At 43.6% G+C, this 26,487-nt stretch overlaps 1 protein-coding gene across 11 annotated transcripts in view; it reads right to left on the minus strand.

Moving 5' to 3' along the window:
- Positions 1-26,487, minus strand: part of PDSS1 (decaprenyl diphosphate synthase subunit 1) — a 59,655-nt gene that overhangs the window by 14,529 nt on the left and 18,639 nt on the right. For 5 of the 11 annotated variants that reach the window (XR_009542542.1, XR_009542545.1, XM_060160585.1 and 2 more), the window contains exons 6-10: positions 23,830-23,941; positions 23,625-23,734; positions 7,196-7,276; positions 6,982-7,095; positions 1,248-1,328 (exon numbers count right to left, since the gene is read on the minus strand). Coding sequence is in view for 7 of the 11 variants with exons in the window: in XM_060160585.1 (XP_060016568.1) it covers positions 1,248-1,328; positions 6,982-7,095; positions 7,196-7,276; positions 23,625-23,734; positions 23,830-23,941 (498 nt within the window). In the remaining 4 variants the exon portion in view is untranslated. Of the gene's footprint in view, positions 1-1,247; positions 1,329-6,981; positions 7,096-7,195; positions 7,277-23,620; positions 23,735-23,829; positions 23,942-26,487 lie in introns of those variants that run through there. The other 6 variants (XM_060160604.1, XM_060160576.1, XM_060160615.1 and 3 more) reach the window with 5 other exon arrangements.

Consider the following 26,487-nt stretch of genomic DNA (forward strand, 5'->3'; position numbering starts at 1 on the left):
TCGTTCTTATTCACTGTTTTTTAGAAAATATTATCCTGTTCTTGTTTGATGAATGCAGTATTTTTGAATCCCCCTATTATTTTTCCTGAGTCTGTTTAACTTGGTCTCACTCTTTCATTCAGTGAGCTTTAATCAACTATTTAGCAATCCTACTAAATAAACCCGACTTGTCCATTCATATCTAGTGAGGGAATAGGGGCTAGGAGCCCTGCGGCTGAACAGGCAGCTGGAGTTCACAGGTCTTTGGAACATTCCTGTGGACTTGTTGCCTAAGTGCACCTCTGCCCAGGCTTGCTGGAACTTCAGCGTGTGGTGTAAGAGCCACAGTTAATTTCCCTCTTTTCAGTCCCACTTCTCACTTTAGCCGTCAGTAACATCATTATTTCTGAAGCCATGACCACTCCCAGGTATACTGCCTTCTTTATCAGCTCCTGCTGCCCTCACACTGAGTTTTTAATAGTACAGCCAAACTACCCTCTAAAAAGGTGGTAGCCATAGCACGTTATGATTAACCGTATAGAGAGTTAAGGGGTTTTGCTTTGTGGAAATTTTAAAAATCTGAACGGTAATTACTTGGAATTCTTTCAGGTATTTGACTTAACGACAGATCTCAGACTACAACTGCTTACTAAAAATTGCTCACTCTCTCTCATTCATGAGACCTATTGGCTCCAAACGGCTCATTCACAAAATACAGTGATCCAAACTGAAAATGTGCAAAAAGATCTGGCTTCCACAGAAAAGTTCTGAGGATATGTGGTGCTATATTTGAAATAAGCTTATAGCCCCTGAAGGTTAAAGTTTAATTTGCTATGTTTAAAATTTTTTCAAAGGTACCGTTTCTTTATTCGCACATTTACTGCAGTTATGTAGGATGGACGAGGAAAGCCCAGTTTCCTAGGGCTCGGACAGGAGGGGAGTCTGGTGACGGGAGGACAGCGGAGCTGCTGTGGTGGACGCGGGGGAGACTGGCTGCAAACCAACAGGCCTACCCCTGACTGCACGTGGGAACCCCTTAGAGTTCCCCAAAATGTTAGCGTCCAAGCCCCACCCAAGGCCAATTACATTAGAATGGGAAGACTTCTAGAAGAAAAATGCATAATATAACTTTTTCCTTCTCAGTTTTTGCCAAATCAAGAATTGATCAAACTTGGTCTGTGTCAAAAATTCGTTACGTTATTTGTTTAAAGAACTCTTCTGCCACACTGTACCTGCTGTTGCCTTTCTTCTTTTTGAAATCCTCTCACCTGTAATACGTATTGTCTCGCTCTGTCCACATCTCCTGGTGAACTGAACCGTCTCATTATCATAGCATTCATTTCTGGGAACTAACCAGAAAGAAAGAAAATCTATTTAATGCTCTTGGGAGAAATCAAATGTTCAAACACTAGTAGGTAAAAACAGGTAAAAAAAAATCCACAAAAGTGAGTAAATGTTTAAGTAATGGGGGCAGGGGAGCAGTAAACTAGCGATTAAAAGCAGCAGAGCTAAGAGGACGCCCGTTTCCGGGTCCAGGGACAAGCTGGTGCACAAGAGGGACAGCCGTTGATCCATGTTCCCTCCACTGTTCTGTTGTATCCCCGGTCCAGGGCCGAGTCAGAGAGAGAGGAGGAGCAAGCGTTCACCTCTAAAATCTCCTTACTGGCTTCTCTTATGGCTCTCAGCTTTAGGGGCCTACCGGGCCTCTCCCCCGAGGTTTCTAATTAAGTAGCGCTGGGGCCCGAGTGTGCACTTCTAACATGTCCCCAGATGCTTCTGGTCCTGCTGGTCTCTGCTGACAAATTAGAACCACTGGCCTAAGAAGAAGGTGGGCAATCTGCTTTTAGTTTGAAACTGAGTGACAACCGAAGGCTACCGAGGTCTTTGAGCAGAGGGCATCACAGGCAGAGCTCCGCGAGGCGGCCCGTGGAGGGGACGAGGGCAGTGCGGCTCGACACCGCCGGCCCTGGAGTCACGTGACCCTGCGCCATAGTTTGAAAAACTTCAGTCATTTCTAATATGCAGCCAAGGTTGAGAACCATCGGATTAGAGGGACAGAGGTAGAAGCAGCAGTCGGGTTACTGTAGTAAATTCTAAAGACCAGTGGTAAGCTGATGGCAGTAAGAGGAAAATAGAAGACAGGTACAAGACGCATTGAAGACAAAATCTATGTTCTACAGTACTTGGCAGCAAGGTAGGAGAACTGTCACCATGATTGGACTTGGGAAGCCAGGACACTGTCTAGCCTGGAGCTCTAGTCCTGGTGCTGCCACAGCTGAGCCCCTCAGCCTGCTCATCTGTGTTAGGAAGGGGCTGAGCTACCTGATCAGAAATCTCTTAGTTCTACCAACTTCCGGGTCCATGAAATAAGAGGTTAAGAGGGGTCTGGTTCTGGCTGCGGCAGTGCTCACAGCAGCTGCCAGCGCTTCCCTGGCAGTGAGCCCGAGGGATGAAAGCAGTTGTGGTCCTGTAGCCACCGCCTCGGTATTAGTAATCCTAGAAGGAAAAATAGGGCAGAGAGAGAAAAGTCTCAACTAGATGATGGCAAATGAGGAATTAAGAATGTTCCTTTCAGAGCAAAGTACGTGTCCAGACAAAGCAGAGGCTGCTAGTAACATCCTTATGAAATTTACAGAGCCGGCAACTGGTTAGTTCTTAAATGAAAACCCGTAATTAGTTTTAGGTACTGGCCTTTTAAGAATAAAAATTGAAGTTTCATAGGAAACAAATCAAGAAAGCTCAAATCAATTTTACTGGTCAAAAGTCAAATCAAGTAGGCATTGGTCTTAGTTTCTTAATACCACATTTCAAACTTGGATTTCTATAAGGCCGTATATCCTCAAAGCTAATGTGATACTGTCCTGGGCATCTGGTAAAATTACCATTTTTAGGGTAGACGAGCTTTTTCTGCAGCACCAACAACAATGGTAAAATGTGCTGATTGGGCGGTTTCTCTGATTCCTTTTACTATAAAAAGCACTGAGAAAGCAAAATTTGAAAAAAACAGTTTTTTTTCTTCATTGAGTGTGACTACATCCTTCCTCTGACACATGTAGTGTGTGCAATCTTAATGTGCAAATATCAATATCAAACTCTTCCCTGAGGCACTCCCCTGTCCCCAGAATGTGTGAGAAGAAATAAGAAATGTTAACAGGCAGATGTGCTGAGAAATAAAGTTCCTGTTGGCCTAGGCTCTGATTTTACGAGTAGGAAAATCATCCGTGGATGAATCAGAGTCCAACTGTGAAATCTGTCCATAAACTCACGACAAAGGCGATCAGTAAACTGTAGTGAGCTTGTTACTCGAGCAGAACTTGGGTGACTCTAAGGCCCCAACAGTCACAGCGAGCAGAAGCCCGTGCAGCTGGTGCGGGGCTGGTGCTGGTGACAGCAGTGGAAGCATGACTACAGGCTGACATTTAGGTCTGCTGACTGATCGCAGAAGGAAGAAGAGCTTTTAAAGGGTATCTGGGAACTAAAGGAATCTCACCAAAAAAAGAAAACACTTCCATTTGGTTTCTGAAGATCTTGAAATCCAATCTCTATTCTTTAAAGGTTTACTTTAACATAAGGTTTTTGTTTTCATAGACAGTATGTGTACACATATACCTCGAAGGACAGTCATCTCTGGGACCTCCCAGCAATCCAGAAGCTTTTCTTAAATACCCTGTTGTCAAGAAACCCCTTCAGAGAGAGGTCAAAAATAGTGAATTCCAGACAGAGGGACTTTCTATCAACAAACTCCAATTTCAAGACAACCCAGCATGCTAAATAGGGAAAGTGGTTTCCCAAGGCTGCTTGTCTTGGTCCAGTGAAACTCCATGTTCATAAGCAGAAAAGTTCAAAGACTAATTTATCTAATCTGCAAATGAAACTCACCTACCTATGGAGAAAGATGACAGACATCTTGCCACTACTCCACTAAACGGGCAGGTTAAGGACAAATACTGAAGGCCGACACTGAGACTCCTCTGAGTGTCGTCAGTGCCTTTTCAGTGCGGGATCAGCCAGTCCTCTGCTCTGGGCGGCCTCCCAGGGCTCAGGCCCATGGGGCACTTGCGCTGATCGCCACGAGCAGAGGCAGTAACACTGCAGCGTGTGGTGAAACGACTCTGGTCTTTGAAGACATGGAGTGTTTAATTGCCTGTTGTGCCGTTTACCAGAGGTTTCATTCTGGCCAAGTTTTGAGCATCACTTTCTTACTTGTAGAAGGCACATAATACCTACCACAAAAAGGAGTTGTGAGATCAGAGTTAACAAACAAAAGAATCCTTTGCAAATTATAAAAACAATGCATTTTCATTAAATGGAGATATGGCACGTTCTCATGTTATTTTGGGGACTTGTTTTACCCCAATCAATCTTAGCTCCAAAATCTTGACAAATTTCTGACCAAGAACCTAATTTTTGACAGTATAATCTGCTGTAGAGCCTAAACTTGATGTTATAGTTGAAAAGAACTTAGACGTATCTAACCTAACTTTTGGCCCATGTGCTGTGAGACAGAACAATCAGTCTGCTTAGGAAACAAGTCCTGTCCAGAGCCGCGTCGTGCTCGGCCTTATTTGTGTCCCTTTTCTAAGGCTGCACGATGTGCCTTGTAACTCCTTTTCCTGCTGCCTTCTGGACAGACAGGAAAAGCGCTGTCTGCTGAGGGTGAGTATATGCCTTGTGATGCTGGGATTTCCCAGTGATACACACACAACTGTGGTTTGGGACACTGGAAGCTTTTGTTTGTTCCTTTTCCTTGCCTTTTTAAACCATCATTTTTTAATCTCTTGTAGGTAACTGACAAGTCAATCTGTAGGAGTGGTCCATTTCCCCAACTTTGCCCCTCCGCATCTGAACACAGAATTAGTCATACTCCTTTGTGTAGAGAAAAGCAAATGCATTTCTTTTGAAATATGTTCGTAGTGAAACACAATCAGAAGAGGCAAGCATTCTCAGTCATCTTAAAATTGAAGCAGGACTCAGCTGTTAACTTAGTATCACGGGGCTCATGACAATTATTTATACTTGTAAAGATTTCTATCAGCACAGCCCCCAAGGCTTTTTAGTAGGTGCAGGCTTCTTCAGGGAAAGGTGCCTTCCTCAGGCATCCTGATAAGCCCAGGGCTGCAGCAGCTCAGTGCAGCCGGCCCAGCTTGTTTTCCTTATTCACATTTCCTCACCAGGGCCTGGGGAACAGACTCATGTCTGCAGCTGTGCACACGGCAGCCAGCGCCTTGTCTTCCGAATCTGAGGATGCCTTACGTTTACGTGGCTCATGAATCCTCTGCTTTTTTGTGGGTTAATGGTAAAAAAAAAAAAAAAAAAAAAAAAAAAAAAAAAAGTCCCTCACTCATGCTTTAATGTACACAAGGGGATTTGACAGATTTTTGCCAGAACGCGGCACACGTATGAATACTCTTCTTGAGTTCTGGGTGGGCGAGTCAGTCTGTGTGGGAGAAAGGAGCCACTCCTAGCAGCCCTTGCACTTCTCACCTCTGCCTCAATGTCCTGAGAGGCTGCCCAGAGCCTGGTCATCAGTACCTCCATTCCCTGCCCTCGTTCCTGGGTTGACTGCTGTCCGCTACTGGGCCGCCCAAGGTAAGCGGCCCAGCCCCCAAGCATCAGCCTCCTCTGAGGGTCACCCTGTTTACAGCTCTATTATACAGTGACTAAAAGATGACCTCTCCTTTCTTGCACCAGCAACTGATCGAAAGCAAGGTTTCTGTAATATCAAAATGGAATCATCGAGGTCTATGGAAGACATGATTTATCTTTGTAAATTTTGAGAAAGAATAGAGGCAAAATCTTCGGAAGACTAAAAGTTACACAATTTTAGATCAAGGAGCTAATTTCTGATTTCGTGGCACAGCGATGACCACTTTACTGCTTTGCTCAATAACAAGTTAAATACCACTAAGATGAAAATCTATTCAAAAGCTGTCCAAACACCAGCTAAGGCCCTACTTCTTTCAAAGAGCATCTGGCACAGCCAGAAGCAGCGTGGCCAGGGGCCAAAGCAGGTTCTGGAAACGTCTGCCTTGCAAGTCACCACAGCATCTCTGCAGCTTCTCCTCAGCTTTTCATCCGTATTAAGGAGAATATAAAGGTAGCTTAACTTACTTCCTTAATTGACAGCCCCTCAACCTGGAGAAAGGAGGAATTATGTGGTTCTAGTGCATTCCACTGACTTCTTGACATTTTTGAGGCAATGGCTGAGGCTCTCTGAGAGCAGCAAACAGTCCCATTAAACTTCTAGAACTGGAGAATTTCTCATGCTTGGAGGCCTTCCTGTGCCTGTTTAAGGGGCTCTGAGGCAAGCCAAAGTCCAGCCCTATCATCAAGATGTAGACACCATCTGCCTTGTCAGTGCCCAGAACACACGGAAAGAGTCACAATGCTTCCTTACATGCACACAGTGCTTAAGTTACATAGTATCTGCACGAACATCATCTCACTTAATCCTCACAATGACCTTGGGAGGAAGGCTGTCATCTTCTCAATGTTACAGATAAGGAAACGGACAGAGTTTAGACATGGAATGACTGGCCTGGACACCTCAGTCCTGGAACTAGGATCAAATCTGGAGCTGTGGTCTCTTAGAAATGCTTTCCATCTCCTCATCTAACCTTCCCATCAGCCATGCCTGGAAGGTCCTGGTCCTGCAGGGCTTCTCAGCAATGTGTCCAAGGGAGTTCACAAAACCTACCTGCTAGGACTTCCCTGGTGGCACAGTGGTTAGGAATCCGCCTGCCAATGTAGGGGACACAGGTTCGAGCCCTGGTCCAGGAAGATCTCACATGCCGCGGAGAACTAAGCCCGTGAGCCACAACTACTGAGCCCGTGTGTCACAACTACTGAAGCCCACGCGCCTAGAGCCCATGCTCCGCAACAAGAGAAGTCACCACAATGAGAAGCCCCCGGACCATAACAAAGAGTAGCCCTCCCTCGCCGCAACTAGAGAAAGCCTGCACACACAGCAACGAAAACCCAATGCAGCCCAAAAAAACCTACCTGCTGACAAGCAAATAAGACGGGACCGGTGGCTAACCCGAGCTTCAGGTCGGCTGAGGTCGGCTTGCCCATCCGGTCAGAACACGAGGTGAAGTCCAGGACGTCATCTATTAGCTGGAAAGGGAGAAAGGGCTGTCACAAGCACCACACCAGTGTCCCCGCCACCCTGCCAGCTGGACCAACAGGCCGCACTCTTACAAAGCAGCGGACCAACCTGAAAAGCGAGTCCCACGTTTTTTCCGTATTGATAGGCAATTTCATGTACCACTGGGTCAGGGCATCCCAGGACAGAGACCTGAAACAGAGGATCCTGAGATAGGCCGCTGGCAGGGCAGCAGCCCCGGAGGGGGAGTCATGCCTCCTTCCTCTTAGAAAAGAGGCAATGAGGCTGGATTATGTGCAGTCAGGAGAGACTGCTATCAGAAGACCAAACACGTACAAAGTACCTGTGTTTCAAACGTTTGTAATGAAAGGATTTCAGCCTCAGATTGTTTTCTTAAACTTTAAGAAAACTCTCCTTTTCCCCCTTCTTTCACAGGATAAGCCATCTTTCCCACCCCTCAGAAAAAACTGAGTTACAACTAGACCAGTTCTGCTGGTCAGCCTTTTTGACATGCAAATGAAAGAGACTCCAGTATTTGAAATGCTGGCTTCCAGCACTCAGCAAACCTCGCCCAACTGTTGGCATTATTTTTATTTTTCTACCGACTCACCCTTGTTTTAGGGATAGATATCTAACCTGATCTAATTGTACACAGGATGTTGCCACGTTTATTTCCCCATTTGTAGTCCTTTCTTATAATAATTTTTGGTGATTTCACTTAATTCTGAAATATTACTATTTCTTGATGTGTCTGTAATAGCCAAGTCTCATGCCCCTGTTCCTACTGTTTCCATATTTCTCTCATAAGAAGTCATGTAACTGTATAAAAGCCTTTCTTCCCCCTTTCCAGCAGGGGAGAAATAAGACTTCTAAGTCTTCTGTAAAACTCCAAAAATCCCAGCTGGCACTGGCCACTCAGTGCGTTTCCCGCTGCTCTGCTAAGCATGCAGAGCAGGCCGGGCCGCACTTCAGAGAACAGACATGGTAAAAACCAGAATGGGGGGTGGGGGAGGAGAGGGACACTCCCCTACTGGAGAGGGAAGGTCTGTACTGACCCCCGGAGAGCCAGACGGCCTCTTCTGGCCCACAGTCACCACGTGACCTCTGTGTGTCACTGAGTCTTTCTGCGCTTCAGTTTCCTCATCTGTAAAACGCAGGCTCTTAAGTGCCTACTGCAGAGGGCTGCCGTGAGGAATACACGTGATGCTACCTGTAAACGCTCAGCACAGTGCCGGGCAGCTAGTTCTAACTCCGTATGCCTGCTGTGACTGTGAACAGTCCTCCTCCGCTCCACCGGACGCGCAAACAGGAGCCTGGAGAGTGTCCAGGCACCTCTGCTGCAGCCAGAGCACAGGACCTGCTCGGCCCTGAGAAGGTTTCTGATGACCGGATGAAGCCTGTGCCTGTATAATGTTTGGCCACACATCCTCGATAAAAAAGCGCACATCATAAAAGGCCAGGCGGCCCCTTACTTGAGTGAATAATAAACTCAACTGCTTTCACCAGCAAAGACCTTACCACCGGCAGGCACTGACCCACAGGCTGTAGGGAGGGATCTATGAGACCACCCAGGAGACAGTGTAGAAATTTTGAAAGAAGAAATGCATCAAGTTGTCTGAGAGAATGAGTGCATGGCAAGGCTTGGGCAGCCTGGGATACGCTGAGCTCAGAACACAATGACACCCCCTTCCAGGCAGAAATAACTCATAAAGCAATTCTGTAGACAGGGTAACGCTGTTTCCTCAACACAAAGCAGCATAGAAATGCAAACTTCCTTCCTGAGAAGGCAAAGATTTTTAAAAACTCCATTCTATTTCTAAACTCAAAGAATTAAAATTTATGGAGTATATATGATGAGCACTTTACATTATCTTAGTTAAATTTCACAACATCCCATAAATATTTCTTCTGCGGTTGATGACAGTAAAAGCTAACAATCACTGAGCACGCTCTATGCGCTGGGCGCTATTCTGATTTCTCCCATTTTAACTCACTGAGGAGGCAGCTGCTGAGACACAGAGGGCACCAGACATTGCAGGACAAGGAGACGGTGGAGTCAGGACTGAGCCCAGGAGGTCTCCTCCAGAGACTCTTCTTCATCACTCGGCTACACTGCTTCCAATGGGCCTCAAAGTCAAGGCTCAGACAGGCCAAGTCACGTGACCCAGGACGCATGAAGCCTTGAGGTCTGCCTGCACTGCCCGCTGAGGCTCACAGGCGCAGACACAGAAGCCCGCTACTCCTCAGCGGGCAGCTTCTGGCCCCCAGGCTGGGAAGGGACATTTCTGCTCGATGTCCAGCAGTGCAGAGCAAAGAGCACCCCTCACCCCTGCAGAGGCCTACTCCCCCGACCCAGGTGCGGACTGTCTGGATCTGTCCTACCCAACCAGGAAAGGCAGAAGTGATGCAACCCCCAAAACAGAAAAGAAGCATGCTGCTGGAAATGAATGCTGCTTGTCCTTAGCATCACAGAGATGCCTCACATCTTTCTGGAGAAGGGTGGAGAACAAAGAGCGATTCGGTAAAAGAAAGCAGAGCTCAGCTAACTGTTCTGTCTGAAGCAGGCCCGCAGCCAGGCCACGTGGTGCACACATGTGTCTTTGGGGGGAAGGTCCACACCTTTCAGGAGGCTCTCCTACACCTTGCCTCAAAAAGGTCAGAAAGTCCTGTTTACACTGGCAGGGGCACAGCACTTGACATTTATCAAGCATCTCTATCTTTAAAGGGTGTGTTTACACCACCATAAGAGTTAATATACGTACTGTGGTATTATTTATTAAAAATAATGGAGGGACTTCCCTGGTGGCGCAGTAGTTAAGAATCTGCCACCAATGCAGGGGACATGGGTTCGTTCGATCCCTGGTCCAGGAAGATCCCACATTCCGCAGAGCAACTAAGCCCATGCACCACAACTACTGAGCCTGCGCTCTAGAGCCCACGAGCCACAGCTACTGAGCCCACGAGCCGCAACTACTGAAGTCCACGCGCCTAGAGCCTGTGCTCCACAACAAGAGAAGCCACCGCAATGAGAAGCCTGCGCACCACAACGAAGAGTAGCCCCTGCTCGCTGCAACTAGAAAAAGCCCACGCACAGCAACGAAGACCCAACACAGGCAAAATAAATTATTTAAAAAATAACAATAATAAATAAAACTAATGGAGATTATTGGAGCTCCACCATTACATAAAAAATATCAGAACAGGTTGTTGTCAGAAACCAATGGAAAATATTGTGAGAAAACATTTTCAACATAGTTATCACAGATGATGGGCTAATATTCTTAATATATAAAGATCTCTTTAAAACTGAGAGGGAAAAAAGACCAACCACCCATTAGAAAAATGGGCAAAAGACATGAGTAGACAATTCACGAAAATTAAAGACATAAAAACGGCCCTTAAGGATCTTAAAAGGAGTTCCACTTCACTCAGGAGAGATGTAAATTAAAACCCCACTGTAATACCATTTCTCATCTATCAGACAGTCAAATATTAAAGTCTGAGGCCACATTCAGTTAGTGTTGCTGTAGGGAAACAGGCAAGACCTGCCCCTAAACTGCTGGTGGAAACGCATACGCACAGCCCTCATGGAGGGACGTTTGATAGATTCTAACAAAACCACATACACCGTTACTTTAAAACAGAGCCCAAAGGCACACCTCTAACAACACAAAAATACATCTGCACAAGCTTAGTCACTGCAGTGTTATTTGTAGTTATATCAGAAATCGAGATGTCCGTATATAGGAATGCTGAGTAAACCATGCCATATCCACACGGTGGGATACGATGCAGCTGTTTAAAAAGAGGGAGAGTCTACAAATCGGCATGGACTGACATCCACTGTATACTGTTAACTGCAGAAAGCAAATGCAAAAGCAACACAGAAAGCAGTAGAGTATAATACTGATTTTTGTTGTAAGAAAGAAGGGGAAATAACATGCATGTATGTGCTCATTTGTGTAAAAAGAAACACAGGAAGGAGGAAGCAGACACTAAGGAGACTGGTGACTTACAGGGTGGGTGGAAAGGATCGGGTACGGCCAGGGTGAAAGGGATGAGCGGGCAGTCACCTCTTGTACACTTGACTTCCGGAGCCACGTTAATGCCTCACACGCTAGAAACAACAATCACCTCGAAACCAAAGCACAAAATCAGTCAGAATAGAAGGGAATCCCTAAAATGGAATAAAAAGGAACCGAACTATATTTCAAATAATAAAACCACTGCAGCGAGACAGGGAGAAAGGTAAATTTTGAACACAGAACTGTGACAATGTTATCCTCAAGCTAAAGACAAAAGGAACTATAAATAATGAACTACTACTAGGTTTTTTCACAGAGATATGAGCCATCAACTTTTAACCCCGTACGGTATATTCTAGGATTGAGCAAATAAATATGTTGCAGAGAATGGGGTCCACGTTTCTTACTTTTGGGGAAGGAAGTTACAAGTATGGAAAGACAGAATGTTGGTATAAATCATGAAACCTACAGTGTGATAAAAATATGATACCTCAGGGGTTTGAATAAACACAGATGGATAGAGAAAGACATAGCTATACACATATCCACATACAGAGATTATACACACACAAATTCCCTAGCTCTGTCCACTGGCAGAGCCTAGGAGCAATGATACCCAGTGTCCAGGTCTTGATTTCTAAATACCATTCTCCACCAAAAGGAACCAGCACCCCTTGGAGAAATGATGGATCCCAGCGCTGGGGAGGACAAGACAAGCTTGGAACATCTCCTGCCAGAAATTAAGGAAGTACTGAAAGAATGACAGGGACAGATTAATAGGACACAGGAGTCAGGTTAAAGGGCCTTTCCCATTGGCCAAATACGGGACAACTGAGCATTAAAATAACAGTAATGGTTACAATCCATAGACTAAAATAGAACCCAAGAGTCCATACAGATGAGCTCTTCCTTAGAATAAAATACCAAGTCTACCGCAGAAGTGACGTGCAGGAGGAATGATGGAATGAGCTCTTCCTTAGGATAAAATACCAAGTCTACCGCAGAAGTGACGTGCAGGAGAAATGATGGAATGAGCTCTTCCTTAGAATAAAATACCAAGTCTACCGCAGAATGACGTGCAGGAGGAATGATGGAATGAGCTCTTCCTTAGAATAAAATACCAAGTCTACCGCAGAAGTGACGTGCAGGAGGAATGATGGAATGAGCTCTTCCTTAGAATAAAATACCAAGTCTACTGCAGAACTGACGTGCGGGAGGAATGATGGAATGAAACCGTCATTTGGCAACTGTCTCAGGAAAGAATCACAAATAGACGTTAAAAGCAGAGTCAGAGTTTGATATGAAACAGAACCATTTACATAATCTCAAAATACTTCCCCCAAATAGGGAAAAACAGTCAACTTAAATGGAAGAACCTGGTAGACATGACGTTAATCAAGTGATCAAAATGAACGGACCAGTCACAGGACAAAGGGCCATGGTGCACCCGGCCTCCCCATGTGGTGGCCTGAAGGGGCAGCACTGCTTCTGTTGTACCTGCCCCAAATTCACAAGCTTGGGCCTCACCTTGAGAAACACCAGCCAAACCAACCTGAGGGGCTCAACAACATAACCGGCCTGGACTCTTCAAGATATCAAGGTGATACAAGGGCAAAGAAAGACTGAGGAACTGTTCCAGGTTAGAAGAGACTGAAGATTCAGGACAGAGAAAGGAGCAAGATGGCGGAGCAGGAAGACGTGGCGCTCACCTCCCCCCACAAACACATAAAAATACACTGACATGTGGAACAATTCTCACAGGAAACCAACTGCAAACTGGCAGAAGATTTCATATACAACTAAAGCTACAAAAAAAGATCTCTATGTAACTGCATAGGCCGAAAAAAAAAAAGGCATCAGGATGAAACTGGTGCCCCTGGGAGGGATGGTGAAGGAGGAGAGGTCCACAAAGGCAGGCCCTCACCCTGGGGAGCCCCCCGTCTGCTGGGAGGTCCACTGGGACAGACAGAGGGGCTGGAGGGGCTGGACTCTGCTCATGAGGAGTGCATGTGTGCGGGCTTACCAGCAGTCACAGCCAAAATGGGCACTGACACCTGCCACCTCACCGCACTTCTCAGTCCAAAACGCACACCAGACGGGGCTACTAGTATAAACAGCAGCTAGGCACTGAATCTCAGAAGGACGGAGTGGACGGGTCCTGGAGAGGACCTGGTCTAGTTGCATGGAGACAGCCGGGAGGGCCTGGTACGTGGTCCAGGCCGAACCTCAGAGCCCACTGTCTGCGTGCACATAGCGGGGCTGGGTCCGTCAGTGGTGGACTTGGTATGCAGACTTAGTGCACACACCGGGTGATGCCACAGAAATGCTCGTCTTGGGCGGACAGCCCCTGGGGAGGAGTATGCAGCAATTCATTCCCCAGCAGCTATGCTCTGGTTTGCCCGCCCCACACCGCAGCTTGGAGCTGGTTCTGGGGCCAACAGGTCCTGGGAGAGGCAGATCAAGTCCCAGGCAGCAGCACAGCCACCTGCAGCCACAATGCCCCAGCCCTTAGCACCAGCCCACTCCACACCACAGCCTAGCAGTAGGTCTGGGAAAAACACAACAGAGAAAGGGACATGACCTTGGGCTGCTTCTGGGCAGAGGTGCAGATGCCTGCACTGGTGGCGCTTAGTTTCATGGTGGCCACATGGGCCTCACCTGCTTCAGCACTCACCTCCTTTGGAACAGAGCACACTCTCAAGGGCAACAGAGCCTTACTGAACCCAACCCTTAGGGCACCTACTCCAACACCTGGGGAGCAGACCTTGCCCCTGACAGGGCTGTGACAGCCACAGAGCAAAGAGGAGGTCCCGCCCAACTTCCAGTGCAGGCTCTGGTCACCACAACACCAATCACACCCCTTATCAAGGGGATAATAGCCAGCACACTCTGAGGAAAGACACGGCTGGCATCCACACCAAACACAGGCCTCACACCAAAAATACTGGACTCACAGTCTACATAAAAGCACCCCTTGAAGACCACAGTAGACAACTGATTCTCCTAAATTCGTAGAAACAGAGAAAGTTAAGTGAAATTGAAAAAGCAGAGGAATTACTCCCAAAAGAACAAGAGAAATACCCTGAAAAAACAACCAATAAAACAGAGCTCACCAGTCTACTAGACCCTGAGTTCAAAAAGGAGGTAATAAGAATGCTAAAGGAGTTAAGAGAAACTATTGAAAGAAATGCAGATCACCGTAACAAGGAACTAGAAACTGTAAAGAGGGACCAATCAAAATTAGACACATCATTTATCAAGATAAAAAACAATCTAGAAGCAGACTAAATGACACAGAACAAATATGTGATCTGGAAGACAGAATAATGGATATCACCCAATCAGAACAGCACACAGAAAGACAAATAAAAAAAAATGAAAGCAACATACGAGATCTATGGGATAATATAAAGTGTGCCAACCTATGCATAATAGGGGTTCCTGAAGGAGAAGAGAGAGAGAAGGGGACCAAAAATGCATTTCAGAAAATTATGGCTGAAAACTTCCCAAACCTAAAGAAGGAAATAGATAGCCACATACAGGAAACACAAATAATCCCAAACAAGATGAACCCAAACAGACCTACAACAAAACATATCACAATTAAAATGGCAAAAGTTAAAGCTAAAGAGAGAATCCTGAAGGCAGCAAGAGAAAAACAGAGTCAGTTACAAGGGAACCCTCATATAAGGCTATCAGCTGATTTCTCTGCAGAATCTCTGCAGGCCAGAAGGGAGTGACATGATATATTCAAAGTCCTGAGAGGGAAAACCCACAATCTAGGGTACTTTAATCAGCAAGATTATCATTTAGAATAGAAGGAGAGAGAATGAATTTTTCAGACAAGCAAAAACTAAAAGAGCTCATCAATACTAAACCTACCCTAAAAGAAATATTGAAAGGCTTTCTCTAAATAGAAAAGAAGCAAGAATCTATAGGAAAGAGAAAAACATAATAGGAAAGGCAAATATATAAAAGGACTGAAGATCACTTAAATAAGACAGCACACAGATTAAAAAACAATCAAAAAATTCTGTAAAAGTGATTATAACTACAATTAACAGCAAAATGATGAACATGAAGATGTAAAATAGGACATCAAAATCACAAAATGTGGGAGACAGGAGCGAAAAGATATAGATCTTTCAAAATGTATTTGAACCTATCAGTCTAAAGTAAGTAGATACTGTTATGAGTCTACATACTTGAACACCAGGGTAACCACAAATCAAAAACATACAACAGATTCACAAAAACCAAAAAAGAAAGGAACTCAAGCATAATACAAAAGAAAACCATGAAACCACAAAAGGAAAAACAAAAAGAAGAAATTATCAAACAAGAACTACAAAATCAACTGGAAAACAAGGTTTAAAATGGTACTAAATACATACTTGTCAATAATTACTTTAAATGTCAATGGACTAAATGCTCCAATCAAGACACAGAATGGCAGGACGGATAAAAACAAAAAAACCCCAAAAACCTACAATATACTGCCTACAAGGGACTCACTTCAGAGCGAAAGACACACAGATTCAAAATGAGGGGATGAAAAAAGACATTTCATACAAATGGGAAGGACAAGAAAGAAAGCATAGCAATATTCAAATTAAAACAGGCTTTAAAACAAAGTGTATAAAGAAAGACAAAGAAGGACATTATACAACGATAAAGGGATCAATACAAGAAGATATTACAGTTGCTAACACATATCCACCCTACATAAGAGCACCTAAATACATAAAACAAATACTAACAGACATAAAGGGAGAAACTGACAGGAATACAATAATAGTAGGAGACTTTAACACCCCAATGACATCAATGGACAGATCTTCCAGACAGAAAATCAATGAGGCAACAGAGGTCCTAAATCACACAACAGACCAGTTGAACTTAATTGATATCTACAGGACACTGCATCTAAAAAAACCCAGAATACACATTCTTCTCAAGCATGCATGAAACATTCTCTAGGAACAGACCACATACCAGGACACAAGATAAGCCTCAACAAACTTAAGAGGACAGAAATTATTTCAAGCATGTTTTCTGGCCATAACATTATGAAACTAGAAATCAACCACAGAAAGAAAAAGGGGGAATAAAATGAACACATGGAGACTAAACAACATGCTACTGAAAAACCAATGGGCCAATGATGAAATCAAAGAGGAAATCGGAAAATACCTCAAGACAAACAAAAATGAAAAGACAACCTTACAAAAATCTACAGGATGCAACAAAAGCAGTTCTTAGAGGGAAGTTCATAGTGATACAGGCCTTCCTCAAGAAATAAGAAAAATCTCAAACTAAACTACCATCTAAAATAATTAGAAAAAGAACAAACAAAACCCAAAGTCAGCAGAAGAAAAGAAATATAAAGATCAGAGAAGAAAAAAATAAAATAGAGATTAAAATATCAATAGGAACTTCCCTGGTGGCACAGTGGTTAAGAATCCACCTACTGGGCTTCCCTGGTGGCGCAGTGGTTGAGAGCCCGCCTGCTGATGCAGGGGACACGGGTTCGTGCCCTGGTCTGGGAAGATCCCACATGCTGCGGAGCGGCTAGGCCCGTGAGCCATGGCCGCTGAGCCTGCGCGTCCGGAGCCAGTGCTCCGCAACGGGAGAGGCCACAACAGTGAGAGGCCCGCGTACCGCAAAGAAAAAAAAGAATCCACCTACCAATGCAGGGGACATGGGTTCGAGCCCCGGTCTGGGAAGATCCCACATGCTATGAAGCAACTAAGCCTGTGCTCCAGAACTACTGAGCCTGTGCTCTAGAGCCCGCGAGCCACAACTCCTGAGCCTGCGTGCCACAACTATTGAAGCCCGCGAGCCTGGAGTCCGTGCTCCGCAACAAGTGAAGCCACCATAATGAAAAGCCCATGCACTGCAACGAAGAGTGGCTCCTGCTCGCCACAACTAGAGAAAGCCCGCAGAGCAACGAAGACCCAACGCAGCCACAAATAAATAAATAAAAATTTTATTTTTTTAAAAAATCAATAAAACCATGAGCTGGTTTTTTGAAAAGTTAAACAATATCAACAAGCCTCTAGCCAGGAATCACCAAGAAGAAAAGAGAGGACCCAAATAAACAAAATAAGAAATGAAAGAAGAGAAGTTATAACCGATATCACAAAAATACTAAAAATCATAAGAAAATACTACGAACAGTTATGCCAACAAATTGGACAACCCACAAGAAATGGACAAGTTTCTAGAAGCATACATTCTGCCAAAACTAAGTTAAGACGAAACAGATAATTTGAACAGTCCAATCACTAGAAGTGAAATAGAATCTGTAGTAAAAAAAAAAAAAAAAAACTCCCTGCAAACAAAAGCCAAGGACTGGATTGCTTCATTGAGGAATTCAACCAAACATACAAAGACGAACTTAACACCTATCCTTCTCAAACTATTCCAAAAGACTAAAGAGAAGGGAACACTCCCAAAGTCATTCTATGAAACCACCATCACCCTTACACCAAAACCAGACAAAGACATAATAAAAAAAGAAAATTACAGACCAATATCTTTTTTTTTTTTTGGGGGGAGGGGGTACGTGGGCCTCTCACTGTTGTGGCCTCTCCCATTGCTGAGCACAGGCTCCAGACGCGCAGGCTCAGCGGCCATGGCTCACGGGCCTAGCCGCTCTGCAGCATGTGGGATCTTCCCAGACTGGGGCACAAACCTGTGTCCCCTGCATCGGCAGGCGGACTCTCAACCACTGCGCCACCAGGGAAGCCCCAGACCAATATCTTTGATGAATATAGATGCAAAAATCCTCAACAAATATTACAAACCAAATCCAATAATACATAAAAAAGATTATATACCACAATCAAGTTGGATTCATTCCAGGGTTGCAAAGATGGTTCAACATATGCAAATTAATCGATATGATACATCACATTAACAAAAGAAAAGACAAAAACCACATGATCACCTCAATAAATGCAGAAAAAGCATTTGATAAAATTCAACATCCATTCATGATAAAAACTCTCACCAACTGGATACAGAGGGAACATATCTAAACATAATGAAAGCCATTTACATCAAACCCACAGCCAACATAACGCTCAATGGTGAAAAGCTGCAAGCCTTCCCACTAAATTCAGGAACTTGACAGGGATGCCCACTCTCACCACTTCTTTTCAACATAGTATTGGAAGTCCTAGCCACAGCAATCAGGCAAGAAAAAATATAATAAAAGGTATCCAATTTGGAAGAGAAGAGGTAAAACTGTCTCTATTTGCAGATGACATGATACTCTATATAGAGAATGCTAAAGACTCTACATAAAAACTATTAGAACTAATAAATGAATTCAGCATAGTAGCAGGATACAAGATTAATAAAAAGACATCTGTTGCATTTCTTTACACTAACAATATCAGAAATATCAGAAATATCAGAAAAAGTAAAAACAAAACAGAACAAAACAAAACAAAAACTCATTTAAAATCACATCAAAAAGAAAAAAAACACCCAAACCAACTTAGGAATAAACTTAACCAAGGAGGTGAAAAATCAATACATTGAAAACTATATAACATTGATAAAGGAAACAGAAGATGATTCAAAGAAATGGAAACATATCCCAGTCTCGAATTGAAAGAATTAATATTGTTAAAATGGCCACGCTATCCAAAGCAATCTACAAATGTAATACAATCCCTATCAAAATACCCATGACATTTTTCACAGAACTGGAACAACTAATCCTAAGATTTACATGGAACCACGAAAGACCCAGAACTGCCAAAGCAATCCTGAGGAAAAAGAACAAAGCTGGAGGCATAACCCTTCCAGACTTCAGACAATACTACTACAAAGCTACAGTAGCAAAACAACATGGTATTGGCACAAAAACAGATAGATCAACGGAACAGGATAGAGAAGCCAGAAGTAAACGCACACACCTATGGTCAGTTGATCTACAACAAAGGAAGCAAGAATATACAATGGAGAAAAGGTAGTCTCTTCAACAAATGGTGATGAGAAAGCTGGACAGCTACATGTATATCAAGGAAATTAGAACACTCCCTCACACCATATACAAACATAAACTCAAAATAGTTTAAAGACCTAAATATAAGACATGACACCATAAAACTCCTAGAACATAGGCAAAAAATTCTTAGACATAAATCACAGCAATATTTTCTTAGATGAGTCTCCCAAAGCAAAAGAAATAAAAGCAAAAGTAAACAAATGAGACTTAATCAAACTTAAAAGTTTTTGCACAGTACTGTAAGGGAAATCATCAACAAAAAGAAAAGACAACTATGGACTGGAAGAAAATATTTGCAAATGATGTGACCATTAAGGGGTCAATATCCAAAATATACAAAGAGCTCATACAACTCAGTATCAAAAAAGCAAACAACCCAATCAAAAAATGAGCAGAAGACCTAAATAGACATTTCTCCAAAGAAGACACAGAGATCACCAACAGGCACATGAAAAGATGCTCAACATCACTAATTAGAGAAATGCAAATCAAAACCACAATGAGGTATCACCTCACACCAGTTAGAATGGGCATCATCAGAAAATCTACAAATAAATGCTGGAGAGGGTGTGGAGAAAAGGGAACTGTTGGTGGGAATGTTAACTGGTGAGGCCACTATGGAAACAGTACGGAGGTTCCTTAAAAAACTAAAATAGAGCTACCACATGATCCAGCAATCCCACTCTGGGCGTATATCCAGAAAAGATGAAAACTCTATTTCAAAAAGATACATGTACGCCAATGTTCATAGCAGCACTATTACAATAGCCAAGGCATGGAAGCAACCCAAGTGCCCATCAAGAGACGATCAGTATAAGAAAATGTGGTGTATATATATACAGTGGAATATTACTCAGCCACAAAAAAGAATGAAATATTGCCATTTGCATGGACCTAGAGAATATTATACTAAGTGAAGTAAGTCAGAGAAAGACAAATATATGATATCGCTTATATGTGAAACCTAAAAATCAATACAAATCAATCTATATACAAAACAGAAACAGACTCACAGATATAGAAAACAAACTTATGTTTACCACAGGGTGCAGGGATAAATTAGGAGTATGGGATTAACAAATACAAACTACTATAAGTAAAACAGATGAGCAACAGGATTTACTGTACAGCACAGGGAATTATATGCAATATCTTATAATAACCTATGGTGGAAATAATCTGATACAGATATTACTGAATCACTTTGCTGTACACCTGAAACTAACACAACTATACTACAAATGAACTATAATTCAATTAAAAAAAAAAAAGAAGGGCTTCCCTGGTGGCGCAGTGGCTGAGAGTCTGCCTGCCGATGCAGAGGACACAGGTTCGTGCCCCGGTCTGGGAGGATCCCACGTGCCGCGGAGCGGCTGGGCCCGTGGGCCATGGCCGCTGGGCCTGCGTGTCCGGAGCCTGTGCTCCACGGCAGGAAAGGCCACAGCAGTGAGAGGCCCACGTACCGCAAAAAACAAAAACAAAAAAAAAAAAAAAGGAAAAAAGAAAAAAAAAGATTCTTGACAACTAAATGCCACATGAGATCCTGGGCCAGAAAAAATTTTTTCCCATTTGTTACTGATATAACAATATTACAACAACTGTTAAAATTTGAATAAGGTCTATTTGTAGATTAGATAAGAATATCATAACCAAAAATAGGTGTTCAGCAGATATGACCCACAAACCGAAATTCTGTGGTGGCCCTCTGTAACTTTGAAAATGAGGTAACAGGAAGACAGTCAACTGATTCCAGGCCACATGCAGCACTCGAGAGAAAAGAAATTCAGAAAGAAATGAGAAAAATACATGAATCTGCAGGATTATCATACCCAGTTCTGGGTTCAAATCCCAGCTCAGCTGCTGTCTGACTGAGTAACACCAGATGGGCCACCCCTCTGGTCTCATTCCCATCAGATTTTCTGGGGAACGAGGCATAGTGTTCATTGGTAAGTTACACAACGTATTTTGCATGACTATGTGTAGAAACAAGGAGCCAATCATCTTTCAAGATTACTTCTATTTTTAACATCAATCAGTGTCCCAAAGCAATCCTAAACAGCCCTCTCTTAATCTTAATACTATTTTCCATTAAATAGCTCTTAGGACAATGAATTATAAGCTATTAAGTTTCCTTCAAATTCCCCTAACATCTTGGAATTCCATTAGTTCTGCTATAATGATTCTGATGTTTAAATTCTCCTTACTCCTTCCTTTTGGCATCTCTGATTTGCTTTGCATGCGTTCTTTCAGAGCTCACGTCTTTGCGTTTTAAGTAGCAAGATTGCACAAACATAGCAATTCTGAATATATAACACCTCTGGAACATCTCTACCCATAGGCACTTAAATATAGAAACTTTTATTCAGAGAGCTCACACTGAGATTCTGCTTTATTATTGCAACAGCTCTGGAGCTTAGGAATAAATCGCATGAAAAGTGGGTAGTTCTGGGGTGATGCCAGCATGCCTCCTAGTGGACAGTATAAAACATTTCATTTTTAACGAGGTTCGGGCCATATTAATATGCAAGTCCACTTTTAACTTGCTGATCTGTGAAGGATGAGGTCCTCTTTATAAGCGAATACACGTGCTATCCTGTCTTGGCTTCCTAAGCAGAGGAGAGTGAATTAACTCTTTCCTTGATGACGTGGCTCCACTTCTGCGGGCCCTTGTAGGACTCGATCACTGAGTGCACTAGTTCATATTCTGGCTCCCATGTCACGCTGCTGCCCTGGGCCTGTGTGGACAATGACCCTCAGGTTTTCCAGTTCCAACAGCCCCACTACCTGCTAGTGCTTCTAACTGCAGTCTCAGGCCTGTGAAGTTGTTACTGAGCTTCCCCGAACACAGTAATGTGCCTTATGAGGATGGGTCTCCATCTTCATGGAGATTTTGGCATCAAAATCCAATGAAGGATTAAGGTCACAGCTTTATGGCCCCCATTTTAAATCAGTTATTCTTTTATTTAGCTTTCTAGTGTCTATCATATTGTTGTCTGTCTCTCTCTTTTTAGAAAGCTACACTCGCAATTTCTTGGAAATAATAATAATAAAAAAAGGAAATGCTCTTTCAATAAAAAGACAAAAATGGCTGAGATTGTGGCCAGCATGTTCTACATAATTCACATTCCTTAGGGTTTCACTTAGGTCTTTTTAGGAAGAAACGTTGCCCTCATTCTTTTCTGGCTTACAGTTACACATTTCTTGACACTTTTCCAAATAGAGGCACTATTGGCAAAGGACTTTTTCACCTGAGAGGCCTGAGAAAAAGCTCTCTTTAACTGTAATTATGGTATAATTATTACCTAACATAATTATGTATCATGACAGCAACTGACATGTGGCCCTTAGAAGTCTTCCTTTCTTGTTGCTTTAATTACAAGGGACTCTTACTTGCCCAGTTTTCATCTCATTTATATCTGCTAGGCTGAGAGACAGTCAGATGAACAATTCTATGGAGAGAATTGTCTCTCATTCATGGGCTAGCAGTGAATACCACAGTTTAGTCTACAGATTAAGGATAATACTAACTGATTTTTAAAAAGAAAAACTATGCGAAGAGTAGAGGGAAGGCCAAAGAGAAAGCAAGGGGTAAAAAAAGTTATGGTTCACACTCAATTTATACTCGGAAGGAAAATGGCTTGTCTATATTTCATATAACTGGGAGGATCTACTACTGATAAAAAAAGTATATAGAACACTAATACAATCTGATAGTCATATATTTTCTCCCAGGTCAATATTATACTTAAGAACACAGTACTTCATTACTTTTTATATGTAAAACGTAAGAAACAGTGTGTGTGATAATCACAAGAGAAACTAGTTACGATAAGTTGTTCAAAACGTTATACCATTTAGGGACTTCTCTGGTGGCACAGTGGTTAAGAATCTGCCTGCCAACGCAGGGGACACGGGTTTGATCCCTGATCTCGGAAGATCCCACATGCCGCAGGGCAGCTAAGCCCATGCGCCACAACTACTGAGCCTGCACTCTAGAGCCTACGAGCCACAACTACTGAGCCCACGTGCCACAACTACTGAAGCCGGCATGCCTAGAGCCCTTGCTCCGCAACAAGAGAAGCCGCCACAATGAGAAGCCCGTACACCACCCCTGCTCACCGCAACTAGAGAAAGCCCACATGCAGCAACAAAGACCCAACACAGCCAAAAATAATAAATTAATTTTAAAAAATGTTATACCATTTGGAAATTAGATTGGGGACTATATTATAAAGCTTATTTTGATTCAATTCTTGGGAGGAAAGATGAAAAGTTGATGTTTGCATAGCAAAAGAAGACAGCAAAAATGGAATCCTCAGCAGAAGTTCTCCACTGTCTGGGGATGCAATTCTTTTCTCAATGACCTCTTGGGATTTCGGTTACTATTTTAAGGTTCTCCAGTGAAATTTTTTCTAGGAGAATTAACTCCCAAGAAAGAACTAGGAGGTTTGTTTGTTTGTTTTTAACTTGAAAAGAAACAGAACGTACATACTGCTTTACAACTGTTGGCTATCAGACTTGCAGTCTTCTTGAACGTCTTTTCAAGGTAGTGTGCAAATCTTTCATTTTCATTTTCTTTTGACCCGAGCTGAAGAAATTCACCTATAAAAAAGGAAAGTGGTCATGTGAGGGGTTTTTTTTTGCTTGGCAAAAAAATAAGATTGAATAAAAAAGAAGAAAAGTCAGAGTTAACCTACCACGCACCAAATCTTCAATCACTTGGGTTAAAATAGATACAACAGTTGTATTTCCAATTCGTGCCAGAGCTACCGATGCTGCAGAAAGAATTAAATCGCCAGCAAGGACAGCCTAGAAGAGAAGAAGGCTTTCAGAGAACAATATCTGAGCGTCGGAGCCAACAATGAAGTTAACTTCTCAGAAGAGAAACAGGATGGGAGGTAGGGAGGGGGTCATCCTGGATATATTTTTCCCCTTCCTCTTCCTCAGCAGGATTACGTTATAATCAGCTACAGATTTGGGATGCTGTTTGAACTGGATGGGCTCTCAGAGATGACCCAGTCTGCCTCTCCAGTTCAGAGCTGAAGAAATGAATGCCTAGAGACGGAAGTACCTGACCCTCTGGCTTCATCCCTAGCCCCAGCAAAATGTCACTGCCTTCATTTAGTTATGCTGGACCATTCGCTCTCCCATCAAACTATGTGGCTGTGCCTTTGCACTTACTGTTTCTTCTGCTCAAACGAGTCCTTCCCCTTCATCACCTGGCAGACTCATGTGCAGAATTAGCTCAGGCGGCACCTGCAGGAAGTTCACTCAGATCCCTCACTCTGATCTTCTGTGAGCACAGCACCCCTTGGATATTGCTGTCTTCCCACATTTTTTACCCAACTCCTAAGAGCATGTAGCGGGAATTATCCAGCTAGTACTTAGTACACACCAGTGCACGGCCCAACCCATGCTTTTCTCAATGAAAACTAAACCAAGGAATCTTGGCTCCAAGTTCAATGCTCTTAGAACGCTATTACACTGCCCCTCATTCCAGGACAAAATATTTTTTTCACTGAACACCAATCAATATTTTCCCAACCTTCTTTAGATTGTGAACAAACGTCTGCATTGTATTTGCAACTAATTATAAGTTATTCATGACCGAATTACATGCTGTACTCAAATACACTAATTTGCATACTTAAAGATATGGATAGGTGTTATAGAGTAGTTATAAATGATAGAGTTTGTGGAATTTGAATCCACAGAATTTGCAACATAACCACATTTTAAGTTTTTTTATTTGTTGTTGTTGTTTTTGTTTTTGGCTGCACCGTGTGGCATGTGGGATCTTAGTTCCCCAACTAGGGACTGAACCCGTGCCCCCTGCAGTGGAAGCGTGGAGTCTTAACTGCTGGACCGCCGGGGAAGTCCCAAGTTTTTATTGTCTGTTAGTTCTCTAGTATCTAAAATTAGTGATGTTCAGTATGTTTACCAACTAGTCATTTTATATAACATATACTGTATAAGGTATCTTGATGTAAATGTAAATATACATTTATAATGTCATTGTAGGACTTTCCTGGTGGCGCAGTGGTTGAGAATCTGCCTGTCAATGCAGGGGACACGGGTTCAATCCCTGTTCCGGGAAGATCCCACGTGCCACGGAGCAACTAAGCCTGTGCGCCACAACTACTGAGCCTGTGCTCTAGAGCCCACGAGCCACAACTACTGAGCCCATGTGCCCCAACTACTGAAGCCCGCACATCTAGAGCCCATGCTCTGTGACAAGAGAAGCCACTGCAATGAGAAGCCTGCCCACCGCAACGAAGAGTAGCCCCCACTCGCCGCAACTAGAGAAAGCCCACACGCAGCAACGAAGACCCAATGCAGCCAAAAATAAATAAAATAAAAAATATAAAGTTATTGTACACATTATGATTTATAGGTACACACACATCCATCATCCACCCTACATCATTAGCAGCTGAGGGCTCAGGATCCCTAGGCTTTTGCCTCTTTCCTCTCCTGGCCCTGGGGATCCCAGAGGCCAAAAGCTTCCAGCATTTGGAACTAAAGCTGCCACATTGGGGATGGCTGGGGTGAGGGGTTAAGGGAAAGAAGGGATAGGGACCCAGACAGGGGAATGAGGGTTCATGGAGGAGGTGCTGTACGAATGGATTTTTATTGGTAACACAGCAGTTTTGTTTGACGGGCAAAAAAGGGGAGACTAGCAGTTTTGTTTGACGGGCAAAAAAGGGGAGACTAGGTGGCCCCATGCAGGGCAGACCAGCCTTGCAGCTGAAAGAGGCAGGTGACAGTGTAAACACAGTCTTCCAAAGGAGGCCCCCGGGACTTTCCTGGTGGCGCAGTGGTTAAGAATCTGCCTGCCAATTCAGGGGACACGGGTTCGAGCCCTGGTCCGGGAAGATCCCACATGCCGTGGAGCAACTAAGCCCATGTGCCACAACTACTGAGCCTGTGCTCTAGAGCCCGCAAGCCACAACTACTGAAGCCTGCGCGCCTAGAGCCCGTGCTCCACAACAAGCCACCGCAATGAGAAGCCCAAGCACCGCGTTGAAGAGTAGCCCCCGCTCACCGCAACTAGAGAAAGCCCGCGCGCAGCAACGAAGACCCAACGCAGCCATAAATAAATAAACAAATTAATGAATTAATTAATAATAATAAAAAAAGGATGGGGGACCCCAACAGCAGAGGCAGTCACAAGAGGGGACCAGGAGAAAAATCTTAACTTGTTCACTTAATCCTCCCCCTTTGCCCAAGGGCTCAAGTATAAAGCTTTAAGGACAGGCTCTGAAAACAGACACAGCAGACTGCAGGACATGTCATAGAGTTACCCAGGGCCTCTCCAAAATGAAACTCCACCCTTTTTTACCAACATTCTGATG

Source organism: Lagenorhynchus albirostris, chromosome 1 (genome assembly GCF_949774975.1).
Source record: "Lagenorhynchus albirostris chromosome 1, mLagAlb1.1, whole genome shotgun sequence".
Lineage (NCBI taxonomy): Eukaryota > Metazoa > Chordata > Mammalia > Artiodactyla > Delphinidae > Lagenorhynchus > Lagenorhynchus albirostris.